This window comes from Schistocerca gregaria, chromosome 8 (assembly GCF_023897955.1).
Source record: "Schistocerca gregaria isolate iqSchGreg1 chromosome 8, iqSchGreg1.2, whole genome shotgun sequence".
Taxonomy (NCBI): Eukaryota; Metazoa; Arthropoda; class Insecta; order Orthoptera; family Acrididae; genus Schistocerca; species Schistocerca gregaria.
The window spans coordinates 174,591,873-174,615,652 of NC_064927.1; the positions used below are offsets into that span (position 1 = coordinate 174,591,873).

At 39.4% G+C, this 23,780-nt stretch overlaps 1 protein-coding gene across 1 annotated transcript in view; it reads left to right on the forward strand.

Moving 5' to 3' along the window:
* Positions 1-23,780, forward strand: part of LOC126284728 (protein takeout-like) — a 57,391-nt gene that overhangs the window by 22,638 nt on the left and 10,973 nt on the right. The window contains exons 2-4 of the mRNA XM_049983862.1: positions 2,717-2,809; positions 10,959-11,109; positions 19,488-19,624. Coding sequence (XP_049839819.1) covers positions 2,717-2,809; positions 10,959-11,109; positions 19,488-19,624 — 381 coding nt within the window. The remainder of the gene's footprint in view (positions 1-2,716; positions 2,810-10,958; positions 11,110-19,487; positions 19,625-23,780) is intronic.

Consider the following 23,780-nt stretch of genomic DNA (forward strand, 5'->3'; position numbering starts at 1 on the left):
AGCCGTAAACGTACGTGGGCGCCACAGTAGCAGTTCAAGAATCTCCTTTCACGACATGCACACGGGGAGAAGCTCAAAGAAAGGCACTATGGCCGACACGACTTTAACTTTGTGAACGCAAAACCATTATAGACTCTAAGCCATAATGTTATGTTCTTTAACAACCAGGATAAACTGTGTACGAATTTGTCTGTGAAGTATGAAGGTCTGGTACATAAATAATCTCTTAGTTTCTTTAAACTGAAGTAATATTTTGAAACGGAAGTTAGTCGTACACATATCGTTAGAGTAATTTACTACGGCTTACTAATTTCGTATTGGACACATTTGTAGAGCATTCAATTACAGATGAGCTCTCCTAGAAGTAAAAATGAGGGACACAGACCACGGGAAGCATCACTGTATAAGAGAGTAGCAGTATTAATGATTCTCGTAGTTCCCCCATTTAATAGCTTTTGAGCCCAAATTATCAGAGAACCAACCACTCGCTTACCAATTAGTGTACATGCGAGAGACTAGGGAACTAATCGGAGTTGGAAAATTATCATACACGATTAATGACAATTGATCTCCTGCAATATATAGTCTAGTAACAGATTACAAATATCAGACACAATTTTAAGAGAACACAAGAAGCTTTCCTTTCTAAACCTCACTGAGACAGCTCACTGAATTAAAATAAGAAAATTTACAAAGCAAAACGTTTTTACTGCCTTTGGTGGAAATCTGAAGCACATGAAATGTCTCGATTTACTCTAGAATACCATTCTACCCTCAGGAAGGGTATCCGGCCATAGTAACACTCTCACGAGAAAACACCTCAGACGTGATACCTGCAATGAAATGGCGATAACTTCAAAGAAACCTTGTCTGTGCAAGTTTCATTTTGAGAGAGTAACTAAATTGCATATTTTCTGGGAGTATATCTCCTCATACCCTTCACTCCGTGTTCTACCTTATAAAAGAATATGTTAATGTCGTGAGAGCGTTGTCCACAATCGATGTGTGGCTGCTGGTGTAAACTCACAGCTTGAATTCCACCTTATCTCTCTCACATTCCAGTGTGGGTAACAGGTCATCTCTAGATAGCTGAGTCACTAAGAGCGTTGGCCACCACAATGTTATGACTCGCGCATGCCCTCACAGTTTTATTACTGCTATCACCTCTCCTGTTTTCGAGGTAAATGGGGGCAGTTTTGAGTCATTCGTAGACAGCTGAGTCGGTAAGACCACTGCCGCCATGTAGTTACTACTCAGATCGCACCACTGCACCTTTATATCCACCAGTAAGTCTCCCGCTTACCAGGGTTATGACAGCATGTCATGAATCATTCCTAGATAGCTGACACACACAGCTTTGGTCTCCACTGAAGTATGACTTTTGGAATGCATTCATAGTTTTACTTCCAGTTGTACTTCCCTACATTTCAGACTGGTAAGAACGTGTCGTGAGTCATTCCTAGGCAGTTAGGTCAGTAAGAGCATTTGCCATCATCCAGGCGTGACTCCAGGAATACCCATACACATTTTAGTTCTCTTGCACCTTTCCTACGCTCCAGACGTATAAGGGAGATAAGGGTGGGTTGCGAGTCATTTCTAGATATTTGAGTTGGTAAGAGCATTGCCCACCGCCTAGTTATGCCCTCACAGCTTTACTTTAGCTTTCACCTCTCCCACTTTCGGAGTATGGAGGCAATTGTGGGTCATTTACAGATAGCTGAGCGGACAAGAGCATTGCCAGAATCCAGATATGTCGCGTAACACACTATTGCACCTTTAATTCGGCCACTACTTATATTACATTCCAAACCTGTGAGGGCGTGTCCCGTTATCCATCGTACATTCCAGACCTGTGAGGCTGGGTTACAGGCTGAATCAAACGAATATTTTCCACAGTCACAGCTTTATTTCTGCCATACCCTCCCCCACATCCAGATATTCGAGGGCAGATCGTGAGTGATTCCTAGATATTTGAGGCACTACGAGCATACCCAACAACACTCCACGCTTCACAGACAACTCTTACAGTGTTCGTTCTGCCACACCAGTAAGAGTGAGTCGTCAGACATTCCTAGCTAGCTGAGTCAGTAGGAACATTGCTTGCAATCCAGACACGACTCATGACCAGCCATGTCACCTTTACTTCTGCCCTGGTCTCAGTTACCTACCAGACTTCCGAAGAAATTTCGTGAGACACTCTTACGTAGTCGTATCAGTAAGAACATTACCTGCGAAAGACTGATTTCTGCTTCGAATCTCAGCCCAGCGCACTGTATTAATCTGTTAACAAGTTTCAAAACAGCTGCATAGTGAAACATTCATTCCAGAATGAAAAATGTATCTGTTCCTTTGAACAACTGACGAATCTCTGAACAGCTTCTTTTACTACTGTATTTACATTTCCTATCTAATGGTACTAGCACTACAAATCCTTGAAGAATGGTTACAAATAATCGCTTTTGCGCCATTGATGTACACAGATCTTAGTTTCTCAACAATTTTCTGTCCTGAATTACCTGTACAGCAAATCTTTCGTTATTTCCAGTTTTAGAACACGTACTTCTGTACGTTTAAATCTTAATTTACAAATTTGTTCTACACATTATTTCATAAGAATTATAAACACTGTTTTGTCACTGCCCTTCACGTGTTTCTTCAGTTTTATTTTATAGTACGATGCGTTCTAATTCCTCAATTAGCTTCTGTTTTATTGCAGCATCATCTCTGAAAACCTGCAAGCAGACTGACCCTGACTTCAATGGCTGCTTGAAGAAGGCCATTATGGATGCTGTGCCAATACTGAAAAAAGGTAAGTACCGCTACCTTCGGGATGCTTTTCATGACTTTTAAAAAGTTAAGTGGCACGACAGCAATAAGTCTTTGCCATCCGTACTCCTAGTATACGGCGCTCACGCGTTGGAGCTAGCTTCGCTACGGACCTCATGAAGTTATTTCAGTATTGAGGAGAAATATGGTATTTGAATCCCTTTGACTGCATTACTATGTTGTTCAAACAGGGGCAATCCGACTGTAATAGCTTCTTCCCAAAAATTTCTCTAAAGCTAGGTGAAAATGTGCATAAACCATGTACGATATAGGAGGGACGTTGCCGGTAATTGATGCACTGAAATAAATGTTTCCAATGATTAATGTACAAGAATAAGCCTTGTCATTACACATTAGCAATACCGCTGGCAGGCAAATTAAACTGTTAAAACAAATATTTCAAGCCCCTTAATATAGGCTACCCTAATTACAGCGTACGCAATCAACAGGAGATGCTGTAAGTTGGGTTGCCAATCGTAACGGACAAGAAATATTTTCCCACGACAAATCATGTACCTGGGGTTGCCGATTTTAAGATGCACGATGTTTCTTGGCCAACTTTATTTCGATCATCCTGTAGTAAGAATTTCTGAGTCTTATTGCTTGAATTTATGTGTGCTTTCTTAACTCAAAAGGCTAGGACAAATAGGTTTGAGTTTGTTCTGCATCTATCCAAATATACACTCCTCAACCAACGGAAAATTGACTGTCCACATTCATCTTTATGGGTCAGTATCTCTTTTATCTATGCCTCAAGATCACAGTGCAAGTAGGTGCACAGCAGTCGCAGACTCTTTTACAAAAACTGGTTATCTAACTTAATCCAGCAGGATTTCATGAGAATTGTGTCATATTCCTTGCAAATATTCCCATTTCATTGATGATTAACCGCTCCGGCTGTTGAAAAAATATTTATTTGAATCTACGACCGGCTGTGGTTCTTATATTGAGAATACTGAGGCTATTTTCTAGTGGTAACTAATAACTGTGCTGTGTGCTTTCTTCTTCACCAAGCGATATTTTCATATTCTAATAGAACGTGGTTTAAAATAAAAGCAAAAACTTGATGGAGAATAAAATAAGTAACTAGTTAACATCTGGAGAAGTTGTTCAGCAATTCGATACGCAGTTGTAGTGCAACAGCGCTCTCCAAACACTGGTAAACTAATAATTCCCTTACAACTATTCCGATCAGCTCTGTTACACTATTATTTGGGCTACATCTGAATGCGATGATCCTAGTAGCGCGCCTGAATTCATTCGTAACTTTTTTTCTTTTTCGCTTCATAAGGACTCCAAACACTCGCGTAATATTGCAGGTCTAGCGACAGAAGCATTTTTTATGCGGTTTATTTTTACAGATTCACCCACTGTCCAGGAATCCTTACATTTTCCGTTCCCCTTTCTAGTAGTGTATCTATGCCAGTTTCAGAACACTTCGTTTGTATGTGTAAATTAATGTGACCCAGGTCAATGTCCAACCTAAGGCATATACAAGGACACAGAACGCGAGCGCGCTTGTGCGCGCGAACACACACACAAAAGTCTTTATTGCAGGAGATCATAGATTACGCGACACTACTAGATAAGCAAAGTTCAGTTTTTGTACCATACTTCGTGTAATGAAGCAGAGAAAACAAATTATGCCTTTTCAACTTCTAAATAGGTCGATTTTACCTGTCAAGTCTCACAATAGCCTTCCCACATAAAAAATCTCTGCAAAAGCATGCAGAAACATGAAAAGTGCAATGTTACATTAAGTGCCACAATGTTATTCCAATCACTCACGAACAAATACATATCATTAATGATGGCTAAAACGTGTTTTTGAATTTTCAGATTAAGTACTCCAATGCTATTTTCACGCTTGACCATATTTGAGTAAGTAATAACACGACAAACGCCCATGTAAACGTCTTGTAATCTAGGGGATGCAGTAAAAGTAACCTGAACAAACGTATAACTGCACCAAAAACATTGTGGCTAAAATATTATGCTATGTAGGCAAGCAGAAATACTTACAAGCAGTCTGAATTACTTGTAGGTACCAGAGGAAAGTAATAAATTCCGTTATATAAAAATGGTTCAAATGGCTCTGAGCACAATGGAAGTTAACTTCTGAAATCATCAGTCCCCTAGAACTTAGAACTAATTAAACCTAACTAATCTAAGGACATCACACACATCCATGTCCGAGGCAGGATTCGAACGTGCGACCGTAGCGTTCGCGTGGTTCCAGACTATAACGCCTAGAACCGCTCGGCCATCCCCGCCGGCTCCGTTATATAGGCCTACATTCAGTGTATGACGCAATATGCATTCAAATTAAATATTTCCATATTTAAAATTTTGTATGAATCTTCCGAAGTGTTCAGTGGCATCTCCACATAAAAAATACGTGAGGTGTGTTTTTGTATCAGTCTGACGAAATAGGTTATTGTGGTTCATACAACGAACCAACACCAAACAGTATTTTTGCTTGTTTCAGTAATAGTTCATATTCGATGGGCAACGTATTGCAGTTGGAGTGGAAGTTGTTACTATTTCGGAGAACGGATTTACAGATGGTTGGCAAGTTATTACGCTTGCCTGGCGAGTTCTACAGGTCTGGGTTAAATGTTTACAGTTGTAGAGCACGTTGTGGTACGATATTTTATATTTTAGTGCCACTAAAGTACTATGCTATGGGTGACTACACTGGTATTGGATGGTGTTAGGAGGGACAGGAGGAGCGGAAAAGGGAGGGATGTGGTATGTGATGTAGTAGATAGGGGAGCTGTGGCTTGTCACATGATAGGTTGCCCTGGTTGTCAGCATTGTGGATTGTGACATCACGTGTAGGGTACTGACTCAGGTCAGATGACTTCAAAGACGCAAAGAAAGTGGTCTGGAGTTCGCATAGAACACTACTCTTCCATAATATTGAATTTTGTGATCACCTAATTTTCCATTACCAAAATGACAGTTAAATGATGCCTCAAGATGTGCTAGCTGATCCCTTCTTGTACTAAAGTTGTTACATTAATTTCTTTTCTGTTCATATTCATTTGTTAATTGATATATGCATCAATTCTTCAACAATCTTCTGTAGCATCATCTTTAAAAAGCTTCTATGCTCTTCATGCCAAAAGTGCGTATCATCTACGATTCGCGTCGCACAAAGATACACACCAGACAAATAGCTTCAGAAACAACTTTCTCATTGATATTAGATGTTAACAAGTTCTTCTTTTTCATGAATGCTTTTCTTGATATTGAGAGTGTGCGTTTTAAATTTTTCCCTAATTTGGCGTTCATCAGTTATTTTGCTGCCCACAGTACCAAACTCGTCAACTATTTTATCTGTTCATTTTCTAATCTAGTTCCCTGTGAATCGCCTGATTTACTTCATTTTAATGTTTTATATTTCATCTTATGATTTCTTTTCAAGCTACAACCCGTTTCATTCACCTGCTCTTTGATGTGCGTACGGATCTCTGTCAGAGCTGCAGTGTCAAGAGTAAACTGTAAGGCGTTTCTTTTTTCTCCTGAAATGTAATCCCTTTTCTCAAATTCTCCTTGTTTTGCTTTATATCCTCTTCAGTGTGTACATTGTATAACAGCGGGGATAGGGTACAATCCCGTCTCACTCCCTTGTCAACTATTGTCCCTGTTTCATCCCCTTCGACTAATACAACTACACTCTGGTTCCTATATAAGTTGTAAATATACTTTCGCTCCATGCGTTTATTCCCTGGTACCATCAAAATTCCAAAGAATGTACTCCAGACCACACTGTTAAAAGCTTTCTATAAATCTACAAGTACTATAAAAGTAATTCTGCCTCTCTTAAAACTATCTTCTATGATGAGTTATTGGTCAGCATTACCTCGCGTGTTCTTGCATTTCGCAGGAATCCAAATTGATGTAGTCCAGCTTAGACTGTTATCGGCTTTTTTATTCATCTGTAAATAATTTGCGTATCTTGCAAGTATAACTTACTAAACTGATGGTTATGGGGTATTCACACTTCATTCGACCTGAAGCCTGAGGTTGTTTCATCTGTTTCATATATCTTTCACAACAGGAGAAATAACTTTCTCACAGTGGATTCTCCCAAGGATCTCAATAATTTTGAGCGAATGTCGTCCACTCTAGAGAACTTGTTTCCAATTAGGCGTATTAATGGTATATTAAATTCTACTCGTAGTAACGAATCACCCTCCCATCTTCACCTGTTCCTTCTTCTGTAATACTGTCGTCAACTTTGTTCTCCTTACATTGTTGTTGTTGTGGTCTTCAGTCCTGAGACTGGTTCGATGCAGCTCTCCATGCTACTCTATCCTGTGCAAGATTCTTCATCTCCCAGTACCTACTGCAGCCTACATCCTTCTGAATCTGCTTAGTGTATTCATCTCTGTCTCCCTCTACGGTTTTTGCCCTCCACGCTGCCCTCCAGTACTAAATTGGTGATCCCTTGATGCCTCAGAACATATCCTACCAACCGATCCTTTCTGCTAGTCAAGTTGTGCCACAAACTCCTCTCTCCCCAAATCTATTCAATACTTCCTCATTAGTTATGTGATATACCCATCTAATCTTCAGCATTCTTCTGTAGCACCACATTAGGAAAGCTTCTATTCTCTTCTTGTCCAAACTACTTATCGTCCATGTATCACTTCCATACATAGCTACACTCCGTACAAATACTTTCAGAAACGACTTCCTGACACTTAAATCTATACTCGATGTTAACAAATTTCTCTTCTTCAGAAACGCTTTTCTTGCCATTGCCAGTCTACATTTTATATCCTCTCCACTTCGACCATCATCAGTTATTTTGCTCCCCAAATAGCAAAACTCCTTTACTACTTTACGTATCTCATTTCCTAATCTAATTCCCTCAGCATCGCCCGACTTAATTCGAATACATTCCATTATCCTCGTTTTGCTTTTGTTGATGTTCATGTTATATCCTCCTTTAAAGACACTATCCAACCCGTTCAACTGCCCTTCCAAGCCCTTTGCTGTCGCCTTACATTAACCCTCTATATATTCCTCGCATCTCCAAGGCTTCCCTTCCTTACTGGCTTCGTGCATGAGCTCTTGATATTCATACAAAGGCTTAACTTTGCCCACACCCCTCAATAATATTTCTATAGGCCGCATCTATCTTCGCCAAGTTACGTAAGCCTCCACAGTCTTTCTTTTGATCTTCAGCCATGACTACCATGCCATTATACAACGTGCGTCAATCTTGGTTGTTCCTTATTTGTATTGTATTTCACCTCCTACGTTTGCTGCATCTATATACACACACCAAAAAAAGTTTTTCTATACCACGGTTCCCAGAACTCCTGAAGAGAGACGTTGGCTGTGGATGTTGTATCACAGACACAGTACCTTTGACTGTTCTCAGGTGTCACTTAACCCGCCCAAAGACGTAAGAAACCATGCACGAGCAGCACCTATTAGACGGAAGGGGTTTGACAGCCCATCAGTTCCAGTCATTCCACCAGGAAGGAGGTACACGGCTCGTCTGTAGTTCAACCACGCCTAGACGGTCAGTACCGTGGTTTCATCGTGTCCATATTGTTACTTTGTGCCAGAAAGGCCTCTCTACAAGGGAAGTGTCCAGGCGTCTCGTAATGAACCAAAGTTATGTTGTTCGAACGTGGAGGAGAAACAGAGAGTCAGGAAATGTCGATGACATGCCTCGCTAAGGCCGCCCAAGCACTCGGAGAATCCTGACAGTAATGCCACATGTTGAACACTGCTTTTCGGGCAGCCACAGGACGCACTGTTACGACTCAAACTGTGCGCTATAATAGAATGCATGATGCGCAACTTCACTCCCAACGTCCATGGCGAGGTCCATCTTTGCAACCACGACACCATGCAGCGCGGTACAGATGGGACCAAGAACATGCCGAATGGACCGCTCAGGATTGGCATCACGTTCTCTTCACCGATGAGTGTCGCATATGCCTTCGACCACACAATCGTCGGAGATGTGTTTGGAGGTAACCTGATCAGGCTGAACGCCTTAGACACACTGTCCAACGAGTGTAGGAAGTTACGGCTGTACGACGCGTGAATGCCACCCTTTCACCGACAGTGCAACCATATCGGCAGCATACTGCCAAGGCATTCGTCTTCACGGACGATAATTGGCGCCCTCATCGTGCACATCTTGTTAATGACTTCCTTCAGGAATATGACATCGCTCGACTGGAGTGGACAGCACGTTCTTCAGACATGAACCCTATCGAGCATCCTGGGATAGATTGAAAAGGGCTGTTTGTCGACGATATGACCCACCAACCTCTCTGAGTGATCTACGCCGAATCGCCGCTGAGGAGTGAGACAATCTGGACCAACAGTGCCTTGATGAACTTGTTCATAGTATACCACGACGAATACAGGCATGCATCAATGCAAGAGTACGTGCTACTTCGTATTAGAGGTACCTGTGTGTGCAGCAATCTGGACCACCACCTCTGAAAGGTCTCGCTGTGAGATGGTACAATACACAACGTGTGGTTTTCATGTGCAATAAAAAGGGCGGAAATGAGTTTATGTTGATTTCGACTCCAATTTTGTGTACAGGTTCCGGAAATCTCGGAACCGAGATGAGGCAAAACTTTTAAATGTGCTATTTTCTCCTTTCGACAGTTACATTTTGTATGTCAGCTATCTAATGATTTCTACTACAACTTGCCTTTTTACTTGTAAGAACCTCTGCTGCTTTCCCTGTTTCATTTCTCGAAGGTCCTCATGAAGCTTTGCATAAGGTAACGAAATTTGCCTTTTTTTAAGGTATGAAAGTAATCTACAAGTATACTTTGAAATGATACTGGGTGATTATAAATGAGTTATATAAAAGTAACTTTAATTGTAGAAGGGGTAAATAACATACGGAAACTTTTGATATAGCATTGAATGCAGTACATATTCAAATTTTATTCCTACCTAACACTTTTACATCCAGACGTTTCTGGTAGGTGGAATGCTCGAATAAGCTATTCCAACAACTATCTCGTAGTCGTATAACGCTGCAGAGTGTGTGTAGTATTGTTTATGGTTTAATGAATCCAAATCCGCTACTATAGTTCGGAGACAACTCAGTACTAAATATTGCAAGCCAAGCGACCACCTCGAAGACAAACTGCCATTCGTTTGTCCAGTCGCTTAACCGAAACTGGCCACGTATCAAATAGGGTGCTCAGTAAGCGTCGGCCAGCAGTCTCTTAGCTGTAATTGACATATCGTACCTGGATACGCTTCAACATTAATGCCAACCTCACAACAGGATATGAGCACATAATTTATTTTCTAACATGTTGGCGCTCCACCACATTGTCGTCGTAAAGTTGTCGCATAACTCCGTATGAGTGTGCCTAGTCGGATTGGATTGTTAGCCACTACGATCACCTGATTTAACCGCAATTTACTTCTGTGTATGGAATTATTTAAAATACGGACTGTTTGTTCTTCCGTTTCCGGGACAGTCGACGAGCGGAGGCAACGGATAACATAGGCAGTTGCATCACACACCGTGACTTCGCTTCGTAGTATTTTGTAGGGAAATCATTACCGATGGGATATTTGTCGTGCTACAAAAGATAGCCGCAACTAACATTTGTAAACAAAACCTGGAGATATACTGCACTCAATGCTGTATCAAATATTTCTATAAGTTACTTATCTTTTCAACAATTAAAGGTTATAAAAATCCTTTATTGCGTGGATACGTATCTCTCCTCTGAGATTCAGTGCGTTTTGTATATCTAGTGTAATATTTAGTGCTTGGTGCACATATCGTATACAAATTAACCTAATTAGCTGCATCAGTAATTGAGACTTTAGATTTGTACACCTCTTGTATAAATTTTTGTGGACACCCAGGACACAATCAAGTCGCAACTTACTGTGCTATGCAGAGGAGTTGTTGATCCATATTTCAAGGCAGTGCTATTAATTCTTCGGAATAATTTATTCTGCTTTTTTTTTGTTTTTTGTTTTTTTGTCCAACTAGTAGTATCTCGGCACTTTAGAACTGTTGAGCCAGTTCATTTCTCTGAGCCATATTATTTATTTACTAGTGCTGTATCGCATCTGACATTCCGCTCAAATGCACTCTTCCTTTCCAGGTATTCCGAGTCTCGGCCTTCCGCCACTTGACCCGCTGCACTTTACGCAAATCAAAATCAACGACTCACCTGACCGGCCAGTCTCCCTTAGCCTGGAATTCAACGAGGTGGACATTACCGGCATTGGCAATGGGATCGTCGACTCCATTGAGTAAGTACTACACCGTTGCAAATAGCAGGGATGGTCGTTACACTTTCTTCTCCTCCCGAAAAATGTTATTGTGGTGTTTAACAATCGCTACGGCCTCTATCGACTGGCTTTCACGGAATCCGCTAGTGGCTGCCAGAGCCTCAGTCTTATCTAATCGAATGCGCTGCTGTTCTGGCCACAGAGCGTTTCCGCAACGGCTGAAATGTCTGTTTCTCCCCTCCTCGAGAATTCAAAACATCTGAGGTGTGCGGTAGGACGCGGCAACGTAGCGAGCCAGGGCGTGCATTGGACCTTCAAAAAGGTTACAACACCTCTTGAGGTTGTCCTCCGTAGATGGAAACAACACGCTGGTTATAAGTTAGAAATCTGACCGCGGTTTAAAGTCCTGAATGTTTTAACATGTGTGAACTTGTTTGCTGGAGCGCATTCTACAAGCTTTGAGTCACATCTATTTAAAATAGTTGATAATTCAAAATATTACGTCGTTAATGGCACCCACTCAGTGATTATATTCGCAAAGGAAAAGAGGGGCGAGGCATAAAGTGACCAACGTCGTACGTAGGTATGCTGGGCATGTTGAGCACATAGCCAGTTCTGCTAAGTGTACCAACATATGTACTTTAACGCCCATTGTAGTTTCATACTTCTTGGGTGGGCTCCATCTGTCAAGAATTAATTCAAAAACAGTTCACATCTCCCGGTCCTGTCAAGGTTTTCAGGAAGATTCCTTTGATTGCGGGGCCAGTGCTGGACCTGAAAATCCCCTACCATATATTGCCAGCTCGTGCTTCCTCAACCCCAATATCAATTCACCTGTAATGTAGCTGCAAACATTCCTGATTCTAAAATGTGCCATTATTTCAACAACCCGCTCTAACTAGAGATTGATATAATTTTTTCCACAAACAGTGAGCACAGTGTAATCATTACATTTACGAAATATCCAAAATGACTGAAGGTACGTACGTTCGAATTTTAGAAAGGAGGTTACACGCGTGTTCCCACGCTAAGACTATTCAACTTCAAGCGCGGCGCATTCTCTGAAGAGAGTGGGGAGAGACTGTTGTAACTAGAGGATACTGTAGTCCGAGAGACATGTTAATCGGTCAGTACTTCAGTCTAGCCACAGGTTTTATAGACACGTGGTGCAACTCGCATTAGGGTTCGCTGTAAGCAGTTTCCGACGTTTTATACAGTTTTCTTCTTGCCAGACACAGGGCAGCGCTTTATGAAGCATTTATAAATATATGCATATATATTCTTTCCCAACGTGTACTACTTATCAAATCATCTCCGGCTTCGATCCGGGTGACTTCGTAGTCCGGAACGTTTCGATGGGTATCAGCCTTGTCATCTTCTGGCGAAGCGTCCCTCTAAAATATCGCATGATTTTTGGCTTCCAGGAGAAAAAGAAACTGCAGTTAGAAACCGTCATCCACCAACGCAACAGAGCTTTGCGTTCATGGACATCAGGCCTTTGTACGCAGCAGCAAGGCGCACCTTCTCCATGTGCGACCGTGGCAGTCAGTCGCGATCACTGAATAACGAACAACATTACGGGATGTTACGCCTACGGTCCTTCAGCATACAAATTTACGTTTGATGCCGAGATGGTGGCCTAATGGCAAACATAGGCGCTTAAGGCTTCAACGCTCTGCAGCGTCGTTGGGTGACGTTACCAGACACGGGTTCTTATCCTCGATTAGTTCCTCAGGACACCCTCTACAGTCCCTCGAAGCTTGTCGCAACATTTCTGGGATTACCTATATAACGTATGGATAGTTAAGCCACCTTCTTATACCTTGAGACTTAAGAGGATTCATTACCACGTAACATCTGATATTGTCTTACCAGTTTTGTCTGACCTGAGAATGGAAATTTGTATTACTTTCCAATATCTTCAGTTTTAAAATATATTTAACTTGTAGCTACTTCTGCTTAATTTAATTTCACTTAGTGATTATTGGCTGGCAGTAAAGTAATAATGTAATATATAGTTTGGTTATTACAGTACTGATAAGATTTTCTCAATTGCTACACTTTTGAATATTAATAGAAAATTTGTTCCTAGTTACACAATCAACTTGTAGCTCCGAACGTGTTTTAACATTTTAGAAATTCTTATTTTGTGGAGAACTTTGTGTAATTTCAGAAAAATTCATTAAACAGTGGAAAGGTAAGCAAAGACAATATACACATAAAACAATACGAAAGCTCTTCGGAAGCGAGAAAGGTGGACACTGGGTGAATTTCACAGACTTTTCGACTTCTGTCACACACACGACTTTCATCATGAAGACCGTTCGTGCTTTTCCGCATCTACATACATACTCCGCAACCACCATACGGTACATGGCGGAGAGTACCTCGTACCACTACGAGCGAGGAGTAAACGACTGTCTATACATCTCCGACGAACTATAATCCATCTTACCTGTTGTTCACGGTACTCATTTGAAATGTGTCTTATCGTTCATAGAATCCCTCTGCGGTCTGCCAAAAGTGCCAGTTCTCTAACTTTTGTCAGTACTATTTCGTGAAAAGAATATTGTCTTTCGTACATGGGCCCTCATTCGAGTCCAAGAAATATTTCGAATCAATATATCGAACCAACGGGTAACAAATTTATCAGTACGGCTCTGAATTGTTTAGATGTATTTCTGTAATCCGACCTGGTATAGGTCCAAGCCATTGAAGCTGTGGTCGAGAATTGGCCATAGTAGTTTTCTACACATATTTCCTTTTATAGAAGAGCTGCACTTTTGCTAGAATTCTTCCAGGAAACCGAAATCCATCATTCACCTTCCCTACTGCCGATCTTACCTACTCATCCCTATTTATAGCTCTTTTCAACGCTACACTCAGATATTTGATCGAAGTGATTGTATGCAAGTCATCACCAGTTCTCTATTGGATTGTTACATGATTGTTTTCCTATTCATTTACATTAACTTATATTTTTATGCATTTAGTGAAAGCTGTGGTTCATCACACCAAAGTTACCCTGGATCCTCCTACACATACTCATTGACAACAATTTCTCGTGCACTGCAGCTCCATTAGTAAAAAGTGGCACACTACTGCTGAACCAATCCGTGATATCGTATACGTATACAGAGAATAAAAGCTATCCTATCGCACTTCCCTTCGGAATTCATGACTTGTCTTTGATGAACACTCGTCGTTTAGGACTAGGTAATGGGCAATATTACTTCGAACCATTGTTACGCCGGAGAACCTGTTCCGTATGGTCAGATCTACGTTAACAATCTGCAGTGGGACACTGTGTCAAACGCTCACCGTAAATCTGGGAATGTGGAATCTGTCTGTTGTGTTTCATTCATCGTTAGCAGAATATCGTGCGAGAAAAGGGTAAGCAGACTTTCAAGCGATTAGCGCTTTAAGACAGGGGACACGCTCGTGCAACGGAGGAATTACTCAGTCACGCATACGCTTTAGTCTTTAGTCAGCTCGTTACAGATAAGAGGCACATTACCTACCACACTGTTAAATAAACAGTTCGTTATTTGGACGTTCCCTGCGCCGTATTTACCACCTCTCAATGTCGCAGGACGGTTCCTGATATCGGGGTTTGCTGGTCATATACATTGTTTCTTAAATTTTTTTCCCTGTTTACAGTGATTTATAGCTCAATGTCTCTCATCTCCTCGGAAACACACACACACACACACACAAACACACACACACACACACACACACACACAGAGAGAGAGAGAGAGAGAGAGAGAGAGAGAGAGAGAGAGAGAGAGACAGAGACAGAGAGGTGCACCACAACACGCAATGGCGTACACCATACTCTTTACATATTCAGAAATTCTTGTGTGGAATTGAAGAATGTGATTTCATTTTCTGTTACTTACTAATTTCGTTATCTATTACATCTATTCTTGCGAACAATCTACATCATGGGGTAAATGTACCATGAATTTGTTCAGAGAGATGCCTCCAATAGCTCCTGAGGCGAAAGCCACATATTGGGCAGGCACTCCTGTAAGCAACAAAAAAGGTTTTCATTTATAATGAGTTAACTTTCATTATAACGCCGTAAGCTATTAGTGGATGAAAGTATGGAAAGTAGACCAACTTATAGACAATGCCACCTCCAATGTATAACATAAGGATCTCGAAAGTCACAGATATTAAACTTTTAGGAAGATCTCAATTATGTCACTTCGAGTTCATGTTCCTATGAACAGCTGATGTCCCTGCTAGTTGAGAGTAGGCGATATGAAGGTAGCTCTTAGCTAATCAAAGTCATTCTAAATAAATTCATAGGTTCCTTTTAAAATAATTCTTTAATTACACTGAAGAGCCAGTGAAACTGGTAAACCTGCCTAATATCGGGTTGGGTGCCAGCGAGCACGCAGAAGTGCCACATCACAACGTGGCCTGGACTCTACTAATCTCTTAAGTAGTAGTGGAGGGAACTGACACCATGAATTCCGCAGGGCTTTCCATAAATCCGTGTGAGGGGGTAGAGATCTCTTCTGAAGGGTAAGTTGCAAGGCATCCCAGATATATTCAATAATGTTCATGTTTGCGGAGTTTGGTGACCAGTGGAAATTTTTAAACTCAGGAGAGTGTTCCTGGAGCCACTCTGGACATTTGCTATGTCGCGTTGTCCTGCTGCAGTCGCCATATTCTTCGGAATGGAGGACAGAGATGAATGGATGCAGGCGATCAGACAGAATACTTATGTACGGGTATCTTGAGTTATCAGGGGTCTCATATCACTCCAACTACACACTCCCCACACCATTACACCATTACGGAGCCTCCACCAGCTTGAAAAGTCCTCTGTTGACATTCAGGGTTCATGGATTTACAAAGTTGCCACCATACCGATACATGGCCACCCGCACGATGAAATCTGAAACGAGACACGTCCGAGCAGGTAACATGTTTCCCATCGTCAACAGTCCAATGTAGGTGTTGACGGACCAAGGGGAGGCGTAAAGCTGTGTCGTGCAGTCATCGAGGGTGCAAGAGTAGGCCTTCGGCTCCGAAAGCCTATATCGAAGATGTTCCGTTGAATAGTTCGCGTGCTGACACTTGTTGATGGGCCGGTATTGAAATCTGCAGCAATTTGCAGAGGGGTTGCATTTTTGTCACTTTGAACAATTCTCTTCAGCCGTCTGTAATCCCTTTCTTGTAGATTCTTTTTCCGGCCGTGGTGATGCCGGAGATTTGGTGTTTTACCAGGATTCCTGATATTCAAGGTACATTCGAAAAATGGTAGTACGGTAAAATCCCCAGTTCAACGGTTCCTTACACTGACAGCAGTGTACCTACCGTCTGATCTGAGTCCCTAACTAGAGGACTGTTCATTTACCCAAATGTCTGACAGAGCCTGATAGACATGAAATAAAGAAAGAAATTGTTTTCCCCTAATAATACTTTCCCTATCAGTAGAATAGTAACCTGCAAATGCCCAGCGTGTAACCGTATGTATACATATATACATACACACCCTGAAATACCAAACGAACTCTTACAGGCATGCGTAATCGAATGCAGAGATATGTAAACAGGCAGTACACGGCGCTGCGGTCGCATACGGCAATATAAGGCAAGAAGTGGCTTGCACAGTTGTTAAATCGGTATCTGCTGGTGCAATGGCAGGTTATAAAGATGTAAGCGAGTGTGAACGAGGTGCTATAGTCGGTGCACAAGAGAAGGATGCGGCATCTCCGAGGTAGCGATATAGTGGGACGTTTCCCGTACTACGATTTCACGAGTGTACCCTGCATATCAGTAATCTCGAAAACATCAAATCTCCGACAACGCCACGGCCGGAAAAAGATCCTGCAAGAACGGCGCCTGCAACATGTGTATCATCACAAGAGAGACAGGACAAGCACCAAGACTCAGTAGGGGGTAATCACTTTGCGTGTGGTTTACCTTTGCCAGCGTTGTTGCTGACAACTTCGAAGTATGTCACGTATTTACTCGAGAATGGAAAGAGGTAGGGCGCTCCTTCCAGCGTTGTAAGCAATTTCTGTATGTTAGCTACATTTGGTACACTGCATTCTATAATTTAAAATGCTTCAAATGTAACCTGATAAGCGACTACAGTCTTTAATGGAATATTAGCTACATTTTACTTAATTCCAAAGTATCACAATAGCTATGGGCAACAGTGAAAAGAAAACCAATTCATTATCAAAATGTGTAAATAGGCTATAAGTGGGCTAAGAGTATTTTTTACTTAATAGTTTCCTTAGTAAGAACCGCTTCTAAAGGGTCGAAAAGTAACAAGTAAACAGCCAAAAGTAGACGACGCACATATCTGAGCACCAGGCTGCGTATTGAAACTACACCTTGCAATAAACGTGGCTAATGAAGTGAAATTGTCTATAACTTTTTATTTCAGGGCTCAAGTCCTTTTACACTATTATCAGGAAGCAGCGAAGCAGAAAGTAATAAAATAGGTCGCCTTTGTGTTAATAAAGAATCCTTGCTGCTAATGCAAAAATACTTTATCATTTTTATTTTGTTCGTAGGAAGGTGGACGTATGTCTATTTGAAAATGGGTAACTGTAATATGGTCGTTCATGTCATGATAATTGTTATTTCATAAGGCATGTGAGCAGTCTGGGGAGTTAAAAACTATCTATTTCCTTCGTTCAAAATTCAAATAGCCTGATATAATGGTAACATTACGCAATACGCAGTGCAGGCACGTGGAGCAGAATTTTTAATGACCGACTGCCTAGGTCGATCGTACTTGTTTCGCCTTGACACTTGTCTTCTTAATGCTACAACACAAAATAAAATTTTATACTCTGATTGTTGATTCAGTTAGCTGCAGGTTGTGGGTGCATTCATTCAATAAGGACCACGAATATCCAGTAAAGGTTCACGTATGTCTTTCCAGTGAACCATATTGTGACCAGACGGAACTACAATCGTCCGATCAGAATTGCCAGGTGTTTGATTGCTCAGTGAGGTGGCACGATAAATTAGAAGACGTGAAAGATTAGTTCAGTTTATTACACAAGTGAATAAATGATTTACTGAACCTGGACACAGATCTTTGCCATAGTGCTGCTTGATGAGTTACAATTTTTTCTGACTGTGAAAGCATTGTTTAGTGCAAAGATTAACAAACTGTTCTCTTATTGTAAAATGTTCAACATTTAAATGAAGAAGTCCATCAGAAACATTAACTATAAAGTTGGTCCTATGATGCTGACTCCTTCAAATGAGGTCACAAACTGGGGCAGAGGCGTTGCTAGGTCGACAGTGTATTGACAACAGAGTGAGAGCACTGCTGTGCTGGGAGTCGAGGCGTAATCTTTAGGAGAGCTTCTTATATGTCGCGCCAGACTGTAGAGAGCTCTTCCTGGAGTGTGCGGTATCGATTCGTGTAGTCAGCATTGGTGTGCAATGCAATCCTTGCACGATACCACAACATTAAAGTGGACTGCACTTTGCACAAATTGTTTTGGTCAGACAATAGATGTAACTAAACACACATAAAAAATTGCATTTCACTCACATTTGTCTAAACTTCCAGGACATTAGAGCCCTTTGTCATGCTCGCATGTTCGTTTACTAACATCTCGTTCACTTAAAATCTGTGTTGAGATAACTAGTATTGCCTTTCGATAGTCGGCACAGTTTGTTTGACTATAGTTCATTCTAACGAGGCTACTCATCACCGTTTGGTTCTCTGACAGGCTGTTTTCCTTGCGCCACGATATATCTATGAAAATATCTCCACTTGTAAATCTTAATCACTCATGATTTATAAGTCTCACTTAGAATGCTGACTGAATTATCATTAAGTCCATATCTGTTGATTCCGTTATAGTCGCAGCGCAATTGATTCTTACCTAGCCGACATGGCACACAAATGTGGAAAGTATGCTTTCAATAATACAAAAATACTTCTAATGATTAAGACTGAAATAAATACATATGGTGAAGGGTACCATTTTTGGCAACACAGCAGTTGGCGCTTTGTAGGCCACATATCCGACAATAGTCTTTGTTCGCGGAACGAAGCCTCACGCACTCCAAACTCTTGAGAGAGGCAACCATCAGTCAGTAGGCAGGCAGCGATACGACAGCTTACAGACTTGCCAAGCTCAGAAGATACTATGGGCTGTTCCAAAGCTTAGTTAGGAAATACAATGTAGGTCATCATCTTTCGGTGAATCTAGTACTCTCCAACATTCACCTCTGATAGTGTGTTCCCTACGTCCGTGTGCCGAAGAGCCGGCTCTGAGAGAGTGTCAGCATACAATAATGACACATTCATATGTTATTACTCGGAGAAATGAGTATTCGCCAAATATAGGCTTACAACGCAACAACGTTGATAACTCTGGTCAACATGACTGTGTTCACAGAATGAAGCCGGGAAGTTACAACTTGAAGGCAAAGCTGCATGCTGATTCGCCCTTCTCGCTGATTGGACAATACAAGGCAGATGGCAAGGTTCTGGTGCTGCCTGTTAAAGGGGAGGGAAACAGCAACATAACAGCACGTAAGTACCCAGTTTGTCGCTTCCTCCTTTCATTTCTTATGACAAAGGTCCTCGAGATCTTTTTCTATCAAATGTAACATACACTTCGATCCATCCAGTGTTCTATGACTATCTTCTTTATACTATACAACCATATATTCCACTTTCTCTCATACGCATTTGTTCTATAGGAATTTATAAAATTACCCGTATATCGCCCACCCTCTATTCTCAATACTTGTAGCCTCAACAAACGTGACACTAAGCACCGTATTGCCCTTGCAAGAGTTTCCATCTGCTTGACCTACATGATCATATCCCGCTGAACACATACCTATCAATTCTCCACATATTCTGACGAAGATAGTTTAATTACCTCTGCTATCTTACCACGAAACCGAATAAAAGATCTATCTGTCCTTTGAAATTGCACTATTCCTCATCGTGATACGAAGTCTGATCAATCGATTCCTTTTTTCTACAACAACGGTTACTCAGGAGCTCTTCCTCAAAATACAAAAAGTCCTCTCGTTCTCCATCCTAACTTCTGTTACCTTCTCATAAGCATCGTTTCGTTTGGCATCTCAAAAAATTGTCATACCATGCCAAAACAGCACTTTCTAATAAGTCACCAGCAATATTTGATAACTCAGTTTCTTAGTTATAAATATTTTTACACCTTTGTGTATTATCTTCCCATTCAAAATATTTTGCGATTGAATCGCACATTGGAATGAGGACAATAAAACTAATAAAAAAAGAACATTTTCAAATACCGAAACCATCTCCCAAAGAATACATTTCCAGTAGTGCTGCAAATACAACAGCCTCCTAAAAATTGACATTGTACATATAACTATCAGTAAAGAACAACTCATCCAGGCTAACTTTTCCCAAAACTTAATTCTCTGATCATTGTTGGTAGCAAAAAACTGCCGAAAATGTTCGTTTACTGGAGTGCTTTATAATGGAGTGACTTCCAGTAATGCAATACTAGAGTCTTCTGCTAAGATGACTTACCTAACAACTGAAATAATCTACTCATTTTGTATTAAAAAATTTATTAAAAATATGACAGATTTGGAAACAAACTTAAAAATCCCAGAAAATGAATCAAAAAATGAACATGCCAATCTCTTACCAAATTCTATTCGATGTGCGATAATAGGTCCAAGTTTTTATGAAATAACTGCAAGATGATTGAATTGGAAGAAAATTATATATTTCTATTTTTACTCCAGAAGTTTAGATCAACCCTACTCCTCAGAATTTATAAAAAGGTGTCAAAAGTTGAAGGTAAACATAAGGAAGCAGTTACTACTTTCATTGACAATAAAGATAAAATTATTCCATCTGATTAATGTCTTGATAATTTGGTAGTAGTAGTTGATGACTTCATTCTTGAAAATCAAGGTATTATTAGAGAATAGGTTCGTAGAAAACACATAAACGTATAGATTGTTTTTGTTTAGCATAAACGGACTTAAACATAGAAAAACAATTAGTTAGAGATAATCTCATTTTTAAATATATTCAGACAAGATTAAACAGATTTGAAACATATTTATGATAAGTTATTGGAAGTGATTTAAAATTTGAGGATTTTAATGAAACATGTTGTGAATGTTGGCAAGGTCAGTTTGGATTTTTTGTAGCAGACATGACTAGGAAAGCGCACGATGGAAAGTTCGGATATAAAACGAAAACATTCTTAAACCAATTATTTCAAATGTTTTCTACTGTAATAAATGTTTGCAACATGCAACCTGAAAGTTGTTACAAAAGCTAATGTAAATAGAATAGTAAAAGCACAAATAAAAGAGAAATTTAGAAATACAAAACACCAATGAACATGGTATGAAAAATGTAGAAAAGATCAACGTGCTATTGATACAACTGAACACGTTATACAAGGTATTGAAAGAATATGAGATAATGGGTTACAATCTAAAGCAGAAACTAAAATGTTGAAAAACAATTGGTTCCTAATAATCAAAATTGTTTAGAAGAATTAAAGTATGTTCCAACAACCAAGCAATATGACAGTGGCAAAAGGGATTATTCATTAAGTAAATAAAAAATACAAAATTTATTGACAAAATATGAAGAGAGAGAAAGGATACCTACTAGAGGAGAACAAGCAGTTAAAAGAATTAATTTGGAAATGTTACAACATATTAATCACAGTGAAGATGAAGTTCTTGGATTGAACCCATTGGTGCATTTCAATTTGTTCATAAATTAACAGTAAAATTTGATGGATTTAAAGTAGCAATTGGTCATAGAAGATATGAAGTTACTGATGGGTTAATGAATCTTTTAATTAAAAAAGATATAATTATGGATCATATGAATACATTACTTTCAAGTTCTGATTTATTGGATTATGCAGATATATTGATTCATTCATGAGCATTATATACTAATAACAATCTGAATAAAATAAAATCAAATTAAGGTAATAATAACAAATATTTCATAATAGAAATGGTTGATCTATAGCTTTAAAAAAATTGGCCTCATATTTAGATTCAAATATAAATACAAAAGTGGTGAAGGTTTAATTAAAAAATTCATAACAAAAACAATGCAATATGTTTCGATGAATGATGTCCATCATTAGCAGTAGTTTATGGAGAAGTATTAGCTTTAAATGAAAATTATCAGAATGAAAAAGTTGGAATAATTCAAATGTTAACAACTAAATTTACTGATTTCATGACAAAATTTCGAAAAGAAATCCCGCATTTATTTAGATTTTTGAATAATCTACCTCACCAATTTTGGAAAAGTGAAAAAGATGGGGAGGTCTTGTAAATAAGGCTTTAAATAATTTATGAATGCCAGAAAAGCATCTACTACAGTATTAATGGACAGTGACTTACACATTAGTAAATGGCTTACTCCAAGCTATTAACTGATGTAGGAGGTAATAAATAAATTAGAGTTAATGCTTGATGGTGTGTTTTTAATATCGTATTATGAATGCTGCCATACCCTGTACTATCTAAATACATATGTAAAAATACTGTTTCTGTATTGGGTAAGATAAGAAAAGATAAGAAAATTACAGTGAAGAACGCATAGCTTAGTTATACAGTTCAAACAATAATAATATTTAACATGATCTTAATGGCGATGGACTAAAAATGGCTGCAGCAAAAGTAGATGGATTTGATAATGATACAAATACTATTTATCAATATCTTGGCAGTTTCTGGCATGGTTGCAAAAAATATATCTTATAATTGAGACAATTAACAATCAAAGTGAAGAAACAGCAGGTAACCTGTATCAAATGACTTGAACAAGAGGTGCAGAAATAAGAAGTGCTGGATGTATTTGAATAAAGGTGTGTGAATGTGACTGGATTAACACAACAGAATATGAAATCCTTGAAAAATTAACACAGTTACCGAAATTTATAAAACCAACAGATGATTTGTATGGTAGTCGTACAAATGTGATGAAATTAAGAGCCAGAGCAGATGAAGCTAATGCAAAAATTAGATATGATAATATATGCATTCTTTAGTCGACTGTACAGAATTAGGAATATTATTTTGAGTGACATGAAAGAAAAGTTTATATACCAAGACATTATTCTAAAAATGGTATGGTATCATAAAATGTAATGTGTTGCCTCATGGAGGATTGTATCATCGAGTTTTGCCTGTAACAATGAATGAAAAACTAAGTAATTGAAAAAAATGAATAAATGTTATCATCATGATGAGGAAGGAAGTTTTGTTGGAACTTGAATAACATATAAAGTAAATAAAGCTGTGGGAAATGGATATTAAATTTTAGATGCCTATGAAACACGGGATTTGAAATACAAATGCAAATATAATGTGGACACTAAATGAAAATACAGACCTCAGAAAGACGATTTAAAATTAAAGATGAAACATAAAAACAGTGAAAGATAGAAGAAAATTGTGGAGAAAGAGCACTTGGTAAAATACATTTAAAAAGTTTATGTGGTAAATTTGAACAATGACAAAATATGAGAAAAACTGAGTATGTTACAAATTTAAACATTTTTATGAGAGGCTATTAGATGACTGATTAGGTAACATAGATAAAAATTATATTAATGAGTTTATGTTACAGATGAGGTACAACTCCCAGGATTATTAAATAGAAATTAGTGCAATTACAAATATTTTAATGG